The 19,259-nt window shown below is 36.6% G+C and overlaps 3 protein-coding genes across 9 annotated transcripts; 2 read left to right on the plus strand and 1 right to left on the minus strand.

Annotated features, from left to right (window-relative positions):
• Positions 1–1,300: 1,300 nt before the first annotated feature.
• On the plus strand, positions 1,301–5,297 carry APK4 (adenosine-5'-phosphosulfate (APS) kinase 4). 2 transcript variants are annotated; one of them, XM_007047463.3, is made up of 7 exons: positions 1,301–1,756; positions 3,153–3,293; positions 3,678–3,827; positions 3,928–4,046; positions 4,188–4,272; positions 4,353–4,399; positions 4,809–5,297. In XM_007047463.3, the coding sequence occupies exons 1-7, from the start codon at positions 1,531–1,533 to the stop codon at positions 4,905–4,907; spliced, it is 867 nt and encodes a 288-aa protein (XP_007047525.3). In that variant the 5' UTR covers positions 1,301–1,530; the 3' UTR covers positions 4,908–5,297. The 2 variants fall into 2 exon arrangements, with proteins under 2 accessions (XP_007047525.3, XP_007047526.3); XM_007047464.3 differs by having other exon boundaries at positions 1,614–1,756; positions 3,113–3,293.
• A 2,952-nt stretch (positions 5,298–8,249) lies between these two features.
• On the minus strand, positions 8,250–10,251 carry LOC18611289 (uncharacterized). Of its 3 annotated transcripts, XM_007047466.3 has the most exons (5): positions 9,874–10,251; positions 9,337–9,484; positions 8,929–8,999; positions 8,627–8,830; positions 8,403–8,509 (listed from the first exon to the last, which is right to left on the minus strand). In XM_007047466.3, the coding sequence occupies exons 1-5, from the start codon at positions 10,189–10,191 to the stop codon at positions 8,480–8,482; spliced, it is 771 nt and encodes a 256-aa protein (XP_007047528.3). In that variant the 5' UTR covers positions 10,192–10,251; the 3' UTR covers positions 8,403–8,479. The 3 variants fall into 3 exon arrangements, with proteins under 3 accessions (XP_007047530.3, XP_007047528.3, XP_007047529.3); XM_007047468.3 differs by lacking the exon at positions 9,337–9,484 and having other exon boundaries at positions 8,250–8,509; positions 8,627–8,825; XM_007047467.3 differs by lacking the exon at positions 8,403–8,509 and having other exon boundaries at positions 8,704–8,825.
• A 456-nt stretch (positions 10,252–10,707) lies between these two features.
• Positions 10,708–17,491, plus strand: PUB49 (plant U-box 49). 4 transcript variants are annotated; one of them, XR_001926202.2, is made up of 14 exons: positions 10,708–11,052; positions 11,161–11,223; positions 11,315–11,418; positions 12,646–12,737; positions 12,817–12,906; positions 13,027–13,102; positions 13,197–13,570; positions 13,966–14,222; positions 14,323–14,611; positions 15,069–15,179; positions 15,288–15,667; positions 16,214–16,326; positions 16,434–16,563; positions 16,843–17,491. XR_001926202.2 is itself a non-coding variant. In XM_018113927.2 (11 exons), the coding sequence occupies exons 1-11, from the start codon at positions 10,925–10,927 to the stop codon at positions 15,489–15,491; spliced, it is 1,788 nt and encodes a 595-aa protein (XP_017969416.2). In that variant the 5' UTR covers positions 10,708–10,924; the 3' UTR covers positions 15,492–15,922. The 4 variants fall into 4 exon arrangements, 1 of the variants encoding a protein (XP_017969416.2); XR_001926201.2 differs by having other exon boundaries at positions 16,286–16,326; XR_001926203.2 differs by having other exon boundaries at positions 16,286–16,326; positions 16,434–16,528.
• Positions 17,492–19,259: the final 1,768 nt, after the last annotated feature.

Here is a 19,259-nt window from a genome sequence, read left to right on the forward strand (position 1 = left end):
TTTTTTATATAAACGATTTAGATTTTAAATATATTATAGTTTAATGGTTTCTAATTTTAACAAGCTCTTAAATACATTTATGAACTTAAATTTCAAATGCTTAATAAGAAGAGTTTTTTTTATCTATCTTATTTGATTTTAGAAATAAAATATATAAACTTCTTAACTTTTAATTAAAATTTTAAATGAGTCTATTAGTTTTCAAAATAAATATTTCACTTTTAAAAAATATCTTATATTTGACACATAAATCAATCGTTAGTCAACCATTAATTTGATAACATGACAATAATGAAAAGATAATTTTATACTTTATTAATTTTAAAAATTATTATCATATAATTTGTTTTGCAAAAAAAAAAAAAAATCAGAATTGGTGCTCCCAAGGGTGCTTCCTTCCCTTAGGAGCACCTGATTTGTGCTCCCTTTCCTTGGAGAACACTTATCGTGGGCTAGCCGATCACATTGTTTGAGAAAAAAAAAATAAAAAATATTTTAATTATTTATATTTTTTTGTTAATGATATTTACATTTTTAAAGTAAATTATCTATTTCAAAAATTAATAGACTTGTGTAAAATTATGCTTTTGTTTTAAAAGAATCTTACGTTGTACTTAAACAAGCTCACATTGGAGCAAGAAAACTCCTAATATATGATATGTTGGGGGTTTGTCTTCCACGAATGATCCCAATTCAATAAAAAAAAAATAATCCTTTCCCTAAAAAAAAAAATAAAAAATGAGAGTATTTTATCTCAACATTTATAATCATATTAAGTTAAATAGATATATGTAAATGCAAAGTTGCAAGCGAGTACATAGATTAGGAGCAAGAATAATTTTTAAAGTCTTCTCACCTAAAATTTAATAGTATTATTATAATTTTTGTATTTATCATTAAATTTCTGTTAACAATTTTCATTTAAAATAAATAATCCTACATATTTCTTAAGTTCTTAACAAGCATCCTTGAACACAAATCAACATGCAACCGTTACAGTTGTTTATCAAATAGTTTTTATCCAAAGTGATTATCCAAAAATAAAATAATTCTCACATTATTGCTACTTAAAAAAAAAAACTTGTAGTAAACATTTATCCTTACGCCAGTCGTCAGCAAAATTGTCACGTGGGATAGATCCTCCAATGAACTCACTAACACAACCCCACGCTCAATAAAGGCGCGTGCACCACGCAACTAAACCAAACTGTTCTTATAGAATGGCTAGCCCACTCTGCATTCCAATCGCATCGTCCACCTGTCCTTCGCTCACTATTTTCGAAAAAGTGTTGGAATTACAGGTGAAATCAATTTCAATCATAAAAAGGGGGAAAATAAGAGAAACCAGCCACTCTCTCCAACACAGCTCGTCCCACGTCAGCTTCCCATCGATCGCACTGTATATAAATCAAGTCATTTTGTAATTCTATTCTTGTTTCCTGCTTCGCCGTTAACCTCGCCTCGCGCTCTCCATCTCTTTCAATCATTGCCTTTTTTTTCTTTTTTCTTTTCATTTTTATTTTAATTAAGATGGTGTCACTCAAGGCGGTACGGCCAGCGATTTCTTGTTCTTCTTCCGGTTTAGAGAGTGGCCCATCCGTACCGCTTCCTAAGGTTGGCTTCGTGAAGTTGCCGTTGCCGGCGCCGTCGCCTTCTTTGGGATTGAATGTCAGCAACAATGCGAGGTTGAGCTTGGTTCAGGCGACGGAGGAATCGGCCGTGTCGGTTGCAAATGATCGTGCTGCTGTTATTTCTGGTACGTTTTTTTTTTAATTTTCATTTTCTTTTTACTTTCATTGGTGATCATGTACTTAATTTTCTTTTCTGGTCAAGCATTTTGTATTTAGGTGCTTTTTGTTTTTGAAACCTTATGGCTGGAGTTCATTTTGATAAAAGAAAATTTTTTAAAAAATGAAATCTTTGGTTTTTTCACTATTTTTTTTTAAAGAAGTGGTTTCTAGCACAATTTTTATGGGGAGGTCTTAAAAAAGACTGCCTCTTTTGGGTACAGCCTAATATGGAATATTCTGCTGGCTGGGATTTGGTTTTAAGTTTTAACATGTCATATGTATTTGGCCATTTAATTTGGAGTTCTTTATTTTTTCTTTCAAATTTTTGTAGGGAGGGGAAAAGGCTAATTAGGCTGACTTTTGGAGTTACTTTCAGCTTAATTGGGTATTAGCATTTTTGACTCTGCTCTAATTGCTTCTGGTTCTACTCTTTAGGCTGGGGCTACAATCCTTTTTTAAAACGGTCATTTTCCATGAGAAATAGTTCCATTCCTCTCCTTCCTAGACTAATTTACTTTGTAATTATAGTTTGGGGTGGAGTAGATGGATTGCTCAACCCCATGTTATGGATACATGTGTAGTTTCCTTGCCTTAACGAGGGGCTTATATTATGGAGTTTAATCAAACATCACTTACTATGGGAAAGGACGAGCTAACCCCTTCCTAGACTATCATGGTCTGAAGAATGTTCTATGTTGCTAGGAATAAGCTGGTCCCTTTTAATTTTTATCTCCAAATTGTTGTATGTTCAAGTTGGGAGGAAGGATTTGTGGGTTGTGCCAACTTTAGGTTATGCTGGCCGCTTTCACCTGAATTTTTGTCCTTGATGGTGTTCTTTATGGAGTTCCAGCCTTGAAATCATCACTTTTCCACTCTATATTTATCTTCAATCAAAGCTGACAAGTTGGCCTTAAAAGCAAAACCGATTTTCAGCCTGGGAGAAACAAATTTTATGAAATGGTTGGGGTACAAAATCACATTCCAGAGTGAGATGGAGCTTTAGAGAACAATCACAACACTTCATCTATAAATATTTTTCAAAAAAAGTAAGTAAATGATAAAATAAATAGTGGCTTCTTGATTTGATAATGACAGTACCGATCATAACTCAATTGGATACATTAAGCGTTAGCCTTTCAGATAGGACTTTTTATTATTTTAGTTTCTTTCGATGCTGATCTTTTTTGGCAAATGACTTTCTCATTTTGGGAGACATTGTTCTATAATGTTGGTATGGAAACTCTGGCCATTCCATGGAATTAGTTAGTGACAATGATGGCTGTGCAAAGTCATGATTTCTTTAGTACATGGTTTCTTTACAGCTGGATCTACTTAGGATTCTGATTTCAAACGTCTAACTAGGTCAAAATCTCCGCCAGATGGCTACAAATGGAAAGGCAACGAACATTTTATGGCATAAAAGTTCTGTTGGTAAACTTCATCGGCAAGAGCTACTTCAGCAAAAGGGTTGTGTCATATGGATTACTGGTCTCAGTGGCTCAGGTTTGTCAAACCAAATTATGTGGATACTGAAATTAATGCTAAGCTTTTATTGCCAATAACTTATTTCTTGTTTTCTGGTTTTCATGAGCATATATGATGGCTTCTTGGGCTTACAATGAGTTTTAGTAATCTTGTTTTTGTGTAAAAAAAAAGCCAAAAATTGAACCACTTGGTCTTGTGGTTTGTGGAGGAACTTTTACATTTAAAGCAAGAGTTGATGATAGACCTTCTGTTCAAAATTAAGAACTTATGGCAACTTAGCTGACTTTCAGATATTATTGAGTGCCTTTCCTTTGACTGAAGAGTGTATTCAAACTTCAGACCTTTATCGCATCATGTTGCTCCCTTTTACTACCTTTCTCTCACTGTGGTCTATGAATTTAGGAAAGAGCACTTTGGCATGCGCTCTGTGCCAAGCCTTGTATTCGAGGGGAAAGTTGACTTACATCCTTGATGGTGACAACGTTCGACATGGTTTAAACCGTGACCTAAGTTTTAAAGCAGAAGATCGTGCCGAAAACATACGAAGGATTGGTAAATGCTGTTTGATTCCTCATCATAATCCTTTTCGGCTTTATCCTTCCATTCTCTTCTACTGATGCTTTCAACTTTCAACTTGTTATGATTTACACAGGAGAGGTAGCAAAGCTCTTTGCAGATGCTGGCATCATCTGCATTGCCAGTGTGATATCTCCCTACAGAAGAGACAGGGATGCATGCCGGGCACTGTTGCCAGAAGGAGATTTTATTGAGGTATGTGTTAACTTTCAGGAACCTGAAAAATCCCAAGGGCTTTCATCTTATTAATGGTTCCTACTAAAGGTAAAGGGCTTTTGCATCACATAAAGGTTCTTTATTGCTCTAAGAAGAATTGACTAGGCAACCTTTTGACAGGTGTTCATGGATGTGCCACTCCAAATATGTGAGTCTAGGGACCCAAAAGGCCTGTACAAGCTTGCAAGAGCTGGAAAAATAAAAGGTATCTGTCCTGGATTTTGTATCTGAAGATTGGTATAAGCTCACATTTGATGAGTAGCTTATATAATATTTTCTTCGTAGGTTTTACTGGTATTGATGACCCATATGAACCACCTCTGAATTGTGAGGTATGTATATCCTTGGAGAAATATCATTCTTGTTTGGCATAGGCTCATACTTTTTCAAAAAGTGGAGATGCAACTACATATTGTTTATGCTCCAAACATGAAATTCCAGCTGACACAAATCTTGAAATGGTTTCAAGCATTTCCAAGCTTAGTTGCTAGTGTGCTTGTGGATGGCTATGGCTATATGAATATGAGAACATGGTAGATGTTCTGTCATGCTGCAAGTATCTGATATTGGCTGGCACATGTCAAGTCATCTCAATCTGAACATGTCAAAGCTGTATTTTAGACTAATTTGGATGACTGTGGAATTGCCACATATTCAAAATTGCCATGCTGTCCCTTTGATTTTTCTCTAAATCTCATATGCCAACATTCAGATTGAAGCATCAACTTTCTGGTTTTGCAGTTAGTATTACCACAAAAGGGAATCAACTATGCTTCCCCATGTGAAATGGCTGAAACTGTGATATCTTTCCTGGAGGAGAAGGGGTTCCTGCAGGCCTAAGAAGAGAGAAGCCCTGCAATTCCTGGGTACAGTAATCACCTGTAATATAGTGCTCTGAATCAATGAAAATTGATTCTTTTCTAAGGAAATTTCTCGTTTCCTTCATAAAGGAAACTTTCTGTTTCCTTTATCTATTGTTTGTTTCTGGCATCAGGGAAACTTCCTGTTTCCTGTATCTGTAGTTTATATCTTGTAATAGATAATTAAACGCTTGATTAATTAGAGTGTCCTTTGTTAAGCCTTGTTGAAGCCACGTTGTGCATAATTGGACTTAGTTAGTCAAAAACTAAAGATGGACCGAAGGTGTTTAGCTGTTGGTGTATGAGCTTGTATCATGTAGCATTGTCATGATTGCTTTTAAAAGGAAGGCCAAGTTTTCCTACCCTCTCATTCTGCTTGTGTCTTTCAATCTGTACTGAACGAGAAAGGGTCAATTCTGTGTTGATGTTGTTTGATGTGATTGGCTGTGCTGTCTTGCATTTTAGGATGGGGACCTGGGCTTGTAAATTTTGTGGGTTAATGTTGCTGTAAGTATTCTGATCAGATATAGGAGGGATCCTGGAAATGTATAGCAAACTTGTGCTGTGAGTTTTTGTGTAACAGAGCTTGGTCACTTTTGTATTTCAGTGGGAAGGATTTTATGCAAATGAGTTTCACATCGAAATTCATAGACCTAAATCGCCCCAGACAAGTGGGTTGTTGCCTCAGGCATGCCAATGATACTATTAAATTTCAAATAAAAAATGGAAGGTCTCTGTTTTTCACTGCAAAGATACCCTCAAACTCGTAGAGTTATTTCATCGCTCTTCAGATTTTGGGTGCATCAACCAGGAATTTGCCCTGGCTAACTCATTTAGCATAATGTTCCCTAATCAAGCAACGTCAAAATCGTTACCCTAGATAATCAGAGAGATTCCAGTTCTGCTAAAGGTGCAAGATTCTGTCTCGATTATTCTTAGCCAGTGAGTTCCGGAAGGAAATGTTTCATCGGAGGCTGAGATTTACGTTTGCAACAAAGCTTAATCCACTTTTAAGACTCGTATAAGGAATCTTCATATCAGAATCCGAGAGGGACCCTTCATCCAAATTAGCATGAAGGAAAAGATGGTGATCATATATTGGCCATCAAGTGGGATTTGACAGCAATAATCTACCATCATTTGCTGAAATATTAAGATATGAACAAATGGCCATAATTGAAGTAAACAAGTGAAAATATCTCCTGAGTATATGAATTTTAAAATGAAATGGGAGCTGATCTCTATAGCGATACATACATACATACATACACTCATACATACTATATGTATAATAAACAATTATTTGGTCATTTTCTTTTAAATTAAGGATATAATATAAAGTTTCAATCATGTTGACTGGCTCACCTATGAGATTTAAAGCCCTGAAGAGAATTCATTCCCAAATCCAGCCTCATCTCTGATATCGGATGACTCTTGCCTATCCCCAAGGGAACTTGGTCGAAATCGGCTTCATGTTACTTAGAGAAACTACTCATTCTAGACAAGCAAATGCACTAGGTGAATTGCTTTTTAATCCAATATAGTAGTTGGTCTATTGATTTGATGAAACCAAACAAAATAACTAGAAATATATCCACTTGCCAATCAGGCTAACCATATGTGTTTCATATCAGGAATTTCTGCAAATTGATGCCCTTTTCTGATCTTAAATTGAAAAGAGAACTGGTATATTTCTCATTGCTTGGAAAATTCTCATTTAAATACAAGCAATAGTTGGCGTCCAACATATGCACACTGCAGCTTGTAAATGAATACAAGCATCTATGAATTTTGCCAAAACTCACCAAATTATTTGCCTAAAAGGACAAAATGCTAATACAGAGAAAACCATATATATTGATATATACCATGTATATATATATTCTTGTTGATCAGTAAGAAACGCAAATTGCAGCAAGAAACAGAACTATAAAACAAAATGTGCTTAAATAACCGATAGATGTGGACAAGAATGGAAGAAGAAAGAAGGATTAAAATATTAAATGAAGGCAAGACCAATCTCTGGTCTTGCATGCCCATGAACGGACAAGAAGCAGACCACAAGGGCCATGGTCATGGAAACAGCGGCTGAACTCACAGCATCAAAAGTCGCAGAGAACCGCCTCTCTTGCAGGCCCCAGAGCGTCCTAACAAGCAATCCCAAGCCATCAACCACCATTGCCAGCACCATCGCCATCTTCAAAAACTGAACACACAAAGAATAAAAGAATGACCACTGCAAAAACAACCAGACCAAAGCTAACTATATTGATCAAAACCTATCTCTTTCAGCTATAAAGGGGGTACAATGGGACTTGGAAAATGTGCATTGCAGTTGCAGCAACTCAAGAAAAAGGGTGGGTAAAGGCAATGAGTGATTGAGACTGCCGTCTTTTTGTTGGATTTCTCATGATAATATAGAGGTACTTTCATCATTATAGTTTTAAGGTGACACCCTGCAGGTAAGGGGGAAGGTCGCTGCTTCCGCGTTGCTTCCCATTTTCACTTGCCTATGATTTTGCTATTTGTGACATCAACTGACAACAGGCCCTGGATTTTGGAAGTAAATGATTATTGGACAGAATATAAGCTCGCTACAACCCAAACTGTTTAACGCTAATAATGTGAAGCATCCTAAGTCATTGGTCTCGTTTATCTTTATTTCTTTAGGTTTCCTTTTTCTTTTGCTATCTAACAACCAAAAAGGTAGAGTTTTGCTTCAAGCAATGCTATCTGCAACTTTAACTTTTTTTTATTTATTTTTATACACAAAAGGTGAAAAAGAACTACTAAAAAAAAGAACTGCATTTCGGAAAGTTAAAGGGTTGCTTGTAAACAATTACTACCATTTAATTTTATGCAGTTTCTTTCCTCCAAACATGTCAAGCTAGTTGCATTTGACAGGCCCACAATTACCAGGATCCCTTTTAGTCTGATAGTTGTGTTGTACGTAATATAACATCAATCCACCCTTCTTGTAAGATTGTTAACCAGACTGAGGTGAGCCTATTGGGGGCCTTCCTTTTTTCCCCTGTTGGATGGCATTTGTCTGATTTTCATCATTCATCATTTATCAAGGACCCCATTGCTCCCTACCCTCTTTGAAAGGCCATTTTCTTGGCTTGGGTTATCATATCGTTCCTTTATTTCTTGATAATGCAGCATGAATAATGCCATCCTCTCAAAAGTAAATGATCCACCAGACCTTGAATCACATGGATATCTTCATCATGATCACCTTCAAAGTCTAAACTTGTAATGATAAGTATTACTATTAATCATCTTAACGTGATTGTTAATTCATTGATGGATGCTTCACATATGGTGATTGTTAAATCATCAAATGCTCTGTATCATTACATGTATGAATACCTCAATTAAGTGGAGCCCCAATCATCCCATATGAAAAACAAGAAAAGGACAAAAAAATGGGGGGGGGGGGGGGGGGGGTGGAGATCACCATGGAATTCCCAGATTAAGTGACAAACATGACTCTCAATCAGTGATAATCATTAAGGAAACCAACATTTGAAACAGCTTGCAAGGATTTGCCTATACTTGTTGATCAGAACTTCTATTTAACTGGGCAAGAAAGAGAAAAGGCAAATTTGTCAACAAAATGTGAAACCATATTGCATGAACATATAGGATACAACTACGGATTAATTGTCTCCATGACTCTCAAACTTGAAACTTTACCTGCATCTCTCTAGCCACTGAAGGTAGCCACCTCTCCCCCCTAATCCTTTTCAGCTCTGCTACTCTTTCTTCCTCTCTTTTGGCTTTTTCTTTTGCGGCTGCATCTTTAGCTTCTAGTCTAGCTAGTGATTTCTGGCTTGATTGTCTTGCTGCAGCCAATATATCTTTCCCATCCACTGCTATAGACCGCAGTTGTCGTCTAAACTGCGTGCCACCAAGATGACTAAGTATAACTTAAGAAGGATTAATGCAAAGTGAAAAGAGAGAGAATTAACAGCATGAAAAGAGATATCCAGAGCAACCTCTTTCGAGTTCTCATGAATCCCTCTCCCAGGAAGGATTTTTGGTCTCTTTGTGGGTCGTTGAATATCATCTGATAGCAAAGAAATAACGTTTCAACCTCACATACAATATCAAAAGCAAATGCAAAAATGCATCGCAATATCAACACCAATCAATCACAAACTACCAATTCATTCACATGTAATAAGAGATCAAATTTCAATAAAAATGACAGGTAGAATCCATGAAAGAAGTTGCATTAGGTTTCAGAATATGCTGCCCTTTTTCTCCCAGTCACTAAACTCCGCATCTAGAATTAACCATTTGAGACTGATTTACTAGCAACAGAATAGGTTGAACAATGCAGGTTGATTAGAACATTCTCCCAGTTGCGACAAGAAATGGCAATTTGTACAAAATATACCCACCTCCACAGTCAAATACTATCCCGGGAGTAGAATTTTTAAATAACCGAACTCCACCTTCATTTACCACACTATCATCATCTGGGACATTATTGGCATCCTTCACTATCACTAAGCTCTTCTCTAACATTTCATCCAAAAGCTTTTGTGCCTGTTTACTATTTTTATCAGTAAGCAAACAAAACAAGAGAGCAGAAGTGTTCAAACAGCAAAAGATTCAGATTGAATGAGAAAAAATAATTAGACATCATGAATTCCAGCTTTGACAGCTACTAAAATTGAGTCCTTTTAAGTTGCTGAACCCATTGAAATACCCCCATTTAAGTTGCAAAAATAAAATTAGATTCCATGCACAAAATTCTGATACCAACTTATGGAAAAAAAAAAAGAGCATATGGGAAATATCAAATCATTCACTGGACTCAACGGGGAATCTAAAAGTTCATAATTTTAAAGTTGATATCAATCCAAATACTTGCAAATTACCCAGATAAGCCAATGCTATAAAAACAAAGCTAGAAACACGGGAAAGCTTGGAACCTTGATTTGGAAGTGTTTAAGCTTCTGGGGTTGCTGTGTTTTCTCTCCATCATCAGCATCATCATTAAGTGTATCTGGGGTTGGACGGGAAACACTGCTGTTTCTTGTCGTTTTTGCTTTAGTTATTGTTGTTGTTGTGGAGCTGTTGGAGAAGGAAGTGTTGAAACCATTAGGGGTGAAAATTGCAGTGGTAGCGGCGGCTATTGATTGAATGGCAGCTTTCCACTCTGCGTCTCCGTCTTCTTCCCCACTGCTGCTGCCGCTGCTGGTCGGCCTTGGACCTTTCATTGCTAAAGCCTCAGCGATAACCGCTTGCATTTCATTTCCCCTTCGCTGGTGCCATAAACCCTGTCGGAGAGTCACATGATTGGACTCTGCTGGCCTGCTTAGTTTCATGTGGCCCAAGCCTGGCTTTATAGCTTGACAACTTGGCCCAAGGCCGTTGGGAATTTTTTCGTCCTAGAGCACATAATCAATACAAAATTATACGCTCAGTTAGCGTATTTTATTCCAATATTATTTTAATACATGAAGATATTCATATAATAAATACAAAATTATACAATTAAGTAACTCTTTTATTTCAAAATTAAACGTCAATATTTGAATTGACATGCAATTTCAAGAAAATAATTTCAATTTAATGGCAAATAAAAATTTAATTTTAAATAAAAAAGGCCAGAGTTTTAATTATTATAAAAAGAAGAAAACTTGAATACGTAGAAAATCTCAAAATAAAAAATGGAAATTGAACTTAGCGAATACAAGGAAAAGCCCAATTATTTCAACGGGTTTGAAATTGGGCCGAATTTTGCCGATTCGAAAGGTCGATCATTTTCGGAACCGGCAAACTCAGGGCTCACCCTATCAAACGGTCAAAAGTCAAAACCTCCCTCCATAATCCAAAAATCCTAATCAGAAAAGGTTCAATCCCCTCCAAATCATAAACCCTAGCAATCTCTCCAAACTCAATTTCAAGTAAATTTCAACGAAACAAAGCTTTTAGTAACCAGAAACCCTAAATTGAATCGTCCCGGAAAGGCTCGCGAAGATGGGGAAGAAACAGCACAGCAAAGATCGGATGTTCATAACGAAGACAGAGTGGGCCACCGAGTGGGGCGGCGCTAAATCCAAAGAAAACGGCACCCCTTTCAAACGGCTCCCCTTCTATTGCTGCGCGTACTCCTCACTCCCCATTCCCACATTTTTTTATATCTTTTATTTAATTCATGCTTATTTACTTTCAACATTTTAATTTTCTTTGTTTTTTTGGGTTTTCCTTTTCAGTCTTACATTTACGCCGTTTGAGGCGCCGGTTTGCACGAAGGATGGCAATATCTTCGAAATAATGTTGGTATCTTTGTATTTTCGTTTGTCACTAATTTTAAGCTTTGTTTTTTAGTGTAATTTAGGTTTTTTTCTTTTTTTTTTTTGGGTGCAGGAATATAATTCCTTATATTAGGAAGTACGGGAAGAACCCGGTAACCGGGGCTCCATTGAAGCAAGAGGAACTTATCCCTCTTACTTTCCACAAGAATTCTGAAGGTTAGGAATATTTTGTTTACAATTTGAATTTTGAATAAGATGAACCAAATGTAGTATTTTAACATCCTTATGATATAATGCCACTTTCACGTTTTAGCAAAGCATGTCATAGTTTTAGAAGTAAAATTGAAAGAGTTTATATCATAAAGAGCAATAATTGTTTGAAATCTTCTTTCCCTGTGGGACAAAATATAGTGTAATAAGGATGTTCCTCGTTTGAATTGTTTATTGGAGCTTTGTAGATTACATTACTAGCTTTCTAGATTCTTTTATAAGGTGCATGTGTTTTGTGGAGGATGTAATTTTTGCATGTGACACAGTCATCGTATGCAAAATAAAATTTGTCTTCTATCCTTGATGTGACTTCTTATAACCTTTTCGGCAGGGTTGAACTTGAGTGTGTCCCTCTTTTTAAGGTATAGCATGCTAATTCTGGATGTTGTATAGTTACCTTGGGTTTGGGTTGCAAAAACAAAAGCATGGGGCGGATTGGCACATGTTATCTTTAGGGTTATTCTCACTTTCTGCCAGATTTTTGGAAATATTTTCTGCTTTACTTTGCCTGTTATTTTATTAGTTTAATTAGTTGCTGTCCTGGAGGACTGGAGTAAATTTGTCTTTGTTTAAATTTTGAGCTGATCATCAAAGTTAGAGTCTGCTAGTTAATGGCTTTTTGTTCAGTTCCACAGTATCATTTTGATAGATTACATCAAGACATCTCTTCCCATTACCATGAAGTTGATAAGGTTCTGTGAAAATAATAAATCCTACGAAAATGAAGGAAAAGAGGTAAGGAAAGTGCAATGTAATAATACATCTTATGTTTGCTTATAGACTTGGTAGTTGTGAAATCGTATCTTGGGAAATAAGTTTCAACTTGTTGAGAAATGTAATAAATGTTTGAGAACCTGCTCTTTGGTGTTAGTCTGTGAAGGCGATCTCATTGGTAAATCAATTAAACCTTGTGGTAAGTCTCTTGGTCTCTTATTGATGTTGTCATTGTGATTATGTTGTTACTTTTCAATTTGCTAAAAGTTCTTGCATTAAGCAATGTTCATTAGGATTAATTTCTTGTTTTTTATGCTGCCATGTACATGTGCTGATTGGTTTTTTTTTTTCAATTCTACATTTTTAGAATTTGGTTTATGTAGGAGGTCTTTGGTCTTTGCACTTTTGGTCTAATTTCATGCCTTGAGGATATTAAAATGGTTCCTTACTTCTTTGCAGGAGAGTATCATTGCCCTGTGCTGAACAAAGTGTTTACTGAGTACACACACATAGTTGCTGTGAAGACTACGGGAAATGTGTTCTGTTATGAGGTGTATTTTCTTACTTATCATTAAGATTTTCCTTATGTCAGCGCTCTATAATATTGTTTCCATTTTGTTTTTATTGAAGGCAATTAAAGAATTAAACATCAAGACCAAAAACTGGAAAGAGCTTCTTACAGATGAGCCTTTCGCTAAGGAAGATATTATTACAATTCAGGCAAGCAGTACATCTAATTTGTGTTCTGTTTATCTTTGATTAAAGCATTTTTTTAGTTGTTTTGCTAGTGTGGCATCATGAGTACAATGTGGTTCTTGTTTTGCTGCTCATGCTCTGCAGAATCCTAACGCACTTGACAGCAAGGTTACCCTGGATTTTGATCATGTCAAAAATTGTTTGAAGGTTGATGATGATGGTATTATAGCTGCTTTGACTGAGCTTCCTGGTAGGAACAGCTATGTATTCCTCCTCCCTTTTTAATGGTTTTGATTTCTTCTTTTTCTTTGTAGAACTAAAGAAAATGAGTTCAGATCCAACTTATAACATCAATGTCGCTGGGGACGTCAAGCAGATGCTGGCAGAGCTTGGAACTGAGAAAGCAAGGGAAACTGCTATGCTTGGTGGGGGTGGCAGCAAGGCTCAAAATGAGAGGGCTGCTGCTCTTGCTGCCATTTTAGCTGCAAGGTCTCGCATCAAAGAGGATTCAAAGTTAGATGCAAATGGGGAGAGTAAAACTCAACCTGCGTATAGTATTGTAGATGCTGCATCTGCTTCAGTACATGGAAGAAGTGCTGCTGCAGCAAAAGCCGCATCAAGTGATAAAACTGCTGCGCGGATTGCTATGCATATGGCAGGAGAGAGGGCACCTGTGAATGCTAAGCTGGTAAATTTCTCATTTTCTTGACTTTGCCTTTGGACAAACCATTTATCATAGAGTCTCGCATGCCAAACCAGTGCTCAGTTTGAAGGTCACTGTCTTTTATTTTCTTTCTGCTGGTAGTCATTTATAGAGAGCTTTTGGTGTCATCTTGTTGATTAGACATGCTGGTGGTAATGACTTGTGATAACTATCATCTATCAATTGGTACTGGTAAGAGATTTGGTCTATTAATTATCTCTAAAGTGGAAAAGGATAATTCCTGATGAAGATGATCATGGATTTAGATTCTTAGTCATAATTTAAGATCTATGACGGGTTTTTGATATGTAGAAAAATGACTGAAGATATCTTTAAACAATTTGAGTCTTGGTCAATTTTTACATTGGATTGTTTATTAGGTGAAGAGCCGTTTTACTACTGGTGCTGCTTCACGATCCTTTACATCTACCTCTTATGACCCTGTCACCAAAAATGAATTTGAATATGTTCAAGTTGAGAAAAATCCCAAAAAGAAAGGTTACGTTCAGTTGCATACGACACATGGCGATTTGAACATTGAGCTGCACTGTGATATAACTCCAAGGACATGTGAGAACTTCATCACTCTTTGTGAACGTGGTTATTACAATGGAGTGGCCTTCCATAGAAACATTCGGTATGGTGACGATTGCTCAGTTCAAATTCTATTGTCTGTGTTCTTCACTTGGCTTAATAACTTTGCTCATTCTGATTAAGTTATACTTTCTTGTATGTAGGAATTTTATGATACAAGGTGGTGATCCAACTGGTACTGGGAGAGGAGGTGAATCAATATGGGGAAAGCCTTTTAAAGATGAAGTGAACTCTAAGTTGCTTCACTCAGGAAGAGGTGTAGTTAGTATGGCAAACAGTGGCCCCCACACAAATGGTTCCCAGTTTTTCATCCTATACAAGTCTGCAAATCATTTAAACTTCAAACATACGGTTTTTGGTGGAGTTGTTGGTGGCTTGACCACACTATCAGCTATGGAGAAGGTTCCTGTTGATGACAATGACCGACCTCTGGTGAGTTTTAATGTTGAATATTCTTTCCGTAATTAGTGATTTGTTGATTTTGTGTATTTTGCCATGTTAGTGCATGCCTAATATCAGCTAAGTGGTCAATTGCTTCTATAATACAAATGCAACTTCCCCCTTTTTCCATTTAAATTATCAGCTATTTAGTTTGATATTGTTACATGTTACCTTTTTAAAACTGTGTTTTGAGCAGAGACGGTATATTTGGGGTTCATCAACAAATTTGTATATATGAACTTAAAAAAGATTGAGGTTAAAACAAGTTTCTGCTTACAATAAGTCTTTACCCATCTGTTTTTGTTATCTTTGCTAGTGATTGTGATGATTTTAATGCCTCTATAATGTTCACCTTTTGGCCTCTTCTGAATTGTCAGAAAATTGGCCACTAGGGTAATTTTCTGTTCCATTCCTAATTTCTGCGTGTTTTCTTCTGTTGCTTGTGCAGGAGGAGATTAAAATAATTAGTGTCACGGTATTTATCAATCCATACATGGAGCCTGACGAAGAAGAGGAAGAGAAGGGCAGAGGTGAAAAGAAAGTTGAGGATGAAGAAAATGTTAGTTCCTATACTTCTGACCCTGAGAATTCTGGATTTTGGTTTTCTTTTTTTAATTATATGTCATCTTCAGAACTTGATTGTATTGTTTTTTTATTTACATTCCAGGATAAGGTTGGGTCTTGGTATAGCAATCCAGGTACAGGAACAGCAGAATCTGGAGCTGTGGGTGGGGGTGGTGTTGGAAAGTACTTAAAAGCAAGGAATACTCCAAGTGAGTCTGCTACTGTTGATACCAGTCTAGCAGCAATTTCTGTAACAAAGAAAAGAAAAGTCACGGCAGGAGAATTTAAAGATTTTTCTGCTTGGTGAGATTTTCCTAATGCTGCTCTGCAAAATGATACGAAATGTGCTGTGGAGCTTGGAAGCAAGGAATGCTTAACTTTGAACTTGCCATTTATTAATGATCTGGAAAAATCACTTTAACAAAGAATACGGGAGTGAAGGGTTCAAGGGGCACTGGGCAGATTCAAATTCTTTTCTACTTGGTAAGAATTTTGCTTCAGCTTGTAACCATACTTCTAGACGGTGGATATGCTGATAGAGGTAGTGTAAGTCAGTGTTGTAAAATACATCTCTAAGGTGGTGAAAAGAAGAGGAATAAAGAACCAATATTATTCCTTTGCATTTGTATTTTAGGCTGTGTAAAACAAGTTGTACCAGATCACAATTTTTTTTTTGGTTCTCACAAGATTACATTTTCATTGCTGTTATTGAATTACAAGATATAGATTTTGTTCAAACTCTCTTTCCATGAACTGTGATTCCCATTAAATTACATGTTTTTTGCACCGTTCTCTTGTTTCTTTTTCATCCTGCACCACTTGTTGCTTCCTGACCAATTTCTTTCAAAATGCTGGTTTGGACCCAAGATCTATTGACTGTTTTGAATCACATATGTGAAATGTTAGTATCACTGCTCTAGCATTTGTTAAGATGTCCCTTGTGTATATGTATACAAGCCTGCTGTAAACAGCACTGTCTCACTTGCACTCAATACTATTGCCCTCACTAATGGATCACAAGCAATGCAGGCTTCAGTGGTACCCATCCTCACAAAATAGAATTAGGTGGCTTTTGACACACAGCATGCTTGCCATATGCAGGTAAATCACTTTTAACTGGTTCTGCGAGATTCAGATGTCAGGTAAGCGTGACTCTCTTTAGCATTTTTCCATGTATATGTTGTATGTTAGTAGTTGCATATATAGGAGTTTTCCTTGAGAATATGATTGGTTTGCTGTACTGCTGCAGCTTTTCATATTACAGTCCATTCTGCTGTACCATAGAATGATGGTGTCTGAACTTGTGGAATGAGTTGAAACCATTGTTGAACTCCACACCAACAGGTCAGGATTGAAGTCCCTTTGTATCCTTTTATTAGGTAAGCTCATAGTATGCTTACATGAATTTTTTAGTCCTTTTACATGAAAACATGATTAATAGGCAAGTATGCGCTGCGCTCAAGGTCCTCCCCTAGTTTTCCCTCGAAGCTGTAAATCATATTCCTATTGTGGAGTTGTGACCGTTGAACTATGCAGTTGACTAAATGCTTTCGTTATTTGCCTTCCACATTGAGCTTATTTTCAATGTTAAAACTGTGAGTCCATATGCCATTGATTAGCGGCATGCCCCACATCAAAGCTATTGCCTGTTTTCTCAGGGCTGACCGGCACAGCGGGGATTATGGTGCTAAGTTAGCATTTCTAGAATGTGGACATGGTGCTGCTATCGTACGACAAAACACAATAGAAAGACAGTGGGAAATAGAACATCGTAAAATCTATCTGAGCTCTGAGGTTTGTGCATTTTAATAGAGAACAGAGAAAGAAATCCTGGGCTAAGTCCATTTGACACTCGTTTTGTCAGACACCTTACTATTGCATTTCTAAAGAACTTCTTATGTTCTTTCCACTGTGCTATCCACTCAAAAATCTTTGCTCACTGCTGTGCATCAAGGACAAGAGAAGACAATATGATTATATGGCAGCTGGATAAAAGCCATCACATATTGGTGGCCCACCAGCTGTGGAATTCTCGACCAAACAGGTCAGTTTGATCATTTAGTGCGAACAGAGTTTTGGATGTTTCCAGTTGACGTTTTCTTCCCCGTATTAGTGACCCCCTGTACAAAGCAAAAACACTTCTGAGAATGAATGGCTTTTCTAACTCGTAGAGCAGCTAGAAGTAGCCATTTCTGGACCACTTCTATTTGTGATATTGCTAGCAAATGTTGATCCCTAACTTGAAATGTCGTTCTTGACGTTGTCTAACTACAACTTCGTGAGCTGATTCAGAGCTTTTGCGGACAAAATATTCAGTTTTCTACTGGAAAACTTCTTTATAGGAAATGATTGTCAACTTTCGGTGAAAGCTTTGATTCAATCAATGCCTGTAAGTAGAGTGGCCTTGAAGCAATTTTGATACCCGTAAGGGAAAAATCTTCCCCACGTCGGTTTAATTACCTCCTACCGTCGGTCAACCGTTTTAAGTTTGGATTGCACCAAAGCATCAATTCCTTATTATTTTGTCCATTTTTAACTCATGACCTCGTTTCTCAAATTGTTCACACCTCCACTCAATCATGTAACAGGAAAATGAGATGGAAGTATATGTTGTAGTGCATGGCAAGTGTTTCTCTATTGCACTTTGATCGTTTTTATATTATTTTGACAAATACTAGTTGAAAGAGTCTTGGACAACCCTTACGTATAAAATGCTTTCACATCAGTTTCTACCACTGTAATTTATAGGAAACCATGGAAATGGTGCGTACCCACACATCATATATATTAATTCTTTTAATGGAGTTGAAAAAGATTTGTCTTTTTAAATGAAAAAAAAAAAGAAATTTATATTTATCAAGATTATTATCTTATACATCGATGGTAACTCAACTTGGGTAAGATGAAAAATTTTCATAAATTTATCATATTAATGTGTTAGTTTAATAATGACGTCGTACAGATATTTTGTAATGAATTTATGTCTATGTATGCATTACTATATAATTCATCCCTAACATGTTTGCTCTCTATCTAATATATCTTTGCACATGTAACATCCATGTCAAACTGATGTGTTCTTTTCAGTTTTCTCCTTTTCTATGGATTATTTTGTGGACTTCCTTTTACCCCTTTCTGATGAACAATAAATATGTCAATTCAGAATTCAACTTTCAAGCTGTCTTCAATTGATAACTAACTTGAGTAGTCTTCAGAAGAAGAAGGCTGGTGCTTTTTGCTTTAAAGCTGATTTCCAACAACTTTAAAGAGGAAGAAAAACCTATGGTTTTGTTTTGTTTTTTCTTTTTTCTTACTTTTAAAAGTTCTCCTTCAAGTTTAAACACCCCGTACATTTCTCCAGTATTGGATCAGCAGCTTATCTTCCGCAAGATTGTGCGAAAATTTGGTGAACAAACTCTTAATCAATAATCCAACAGGTAGGGCCTCCTAAACATCATCAGACAGGGAAAAAGTATTTCTAATAAGAGGGATTAGTTGCAAAAGAAAAGTCAGGGAAAGCGAGAGGTGGGAGGGCGGGGGGGGGGGGGGGGGGGGGGTCCAATTGCAACTACAGCTTTGTGACTAATGGCCTAATGGTGTCATGCCATGTCAGGGGAAATCCAACCCATCTATTGCAAGGTCCACCAAAGGCTTTTTTCCTCTTTTTTTTTTTTTCTCTGGGCAGGTTGGGGTACATGCACTTTTTTCTGATATAGCTCAGCAGTATGTGGGGTTAATGTTTTTGTACAAAGCCATGAGGAAAGCATGACCGGGTGAAAAAATCTGATTTCAGAACTGAGAAGCATTTCTTTCTGGGGTCACAGTAATTACTTTTTTCCCAAATCTTAATTCTTCTTTTATTAACATAGAGAATGTGACAGTTTTGCTTTTGACCTTATAATTCAACAATCACTCTATCAAGGTGGGGGAATAAAGGGTCTTGGATTCGAAGATCTATCATCTTTTTTCTGGGATTTGAGTGGTTACAAGATATGATAGATAGGTACTTCTCAATTAGTAAACAAGAAAGACCAAAAAAAGTAAAGGCTTAGACTATTTAAAACAGGTCTTGTAA

The sequence above is a fragment of the Theobroma cacao genome, chromosome 1, assembly GCF_053813885.1.
Source record: "Theobroma cacao isolate CCN51 chromosome 1, ASM5381388v1, whole genome shotgun sequence".
NCBI lineage: Eukaryota > Viridiplantae > Streptophyta > Magnoliopsida > Malvales > Malvaceae > Theobroma > Theobroma cacao.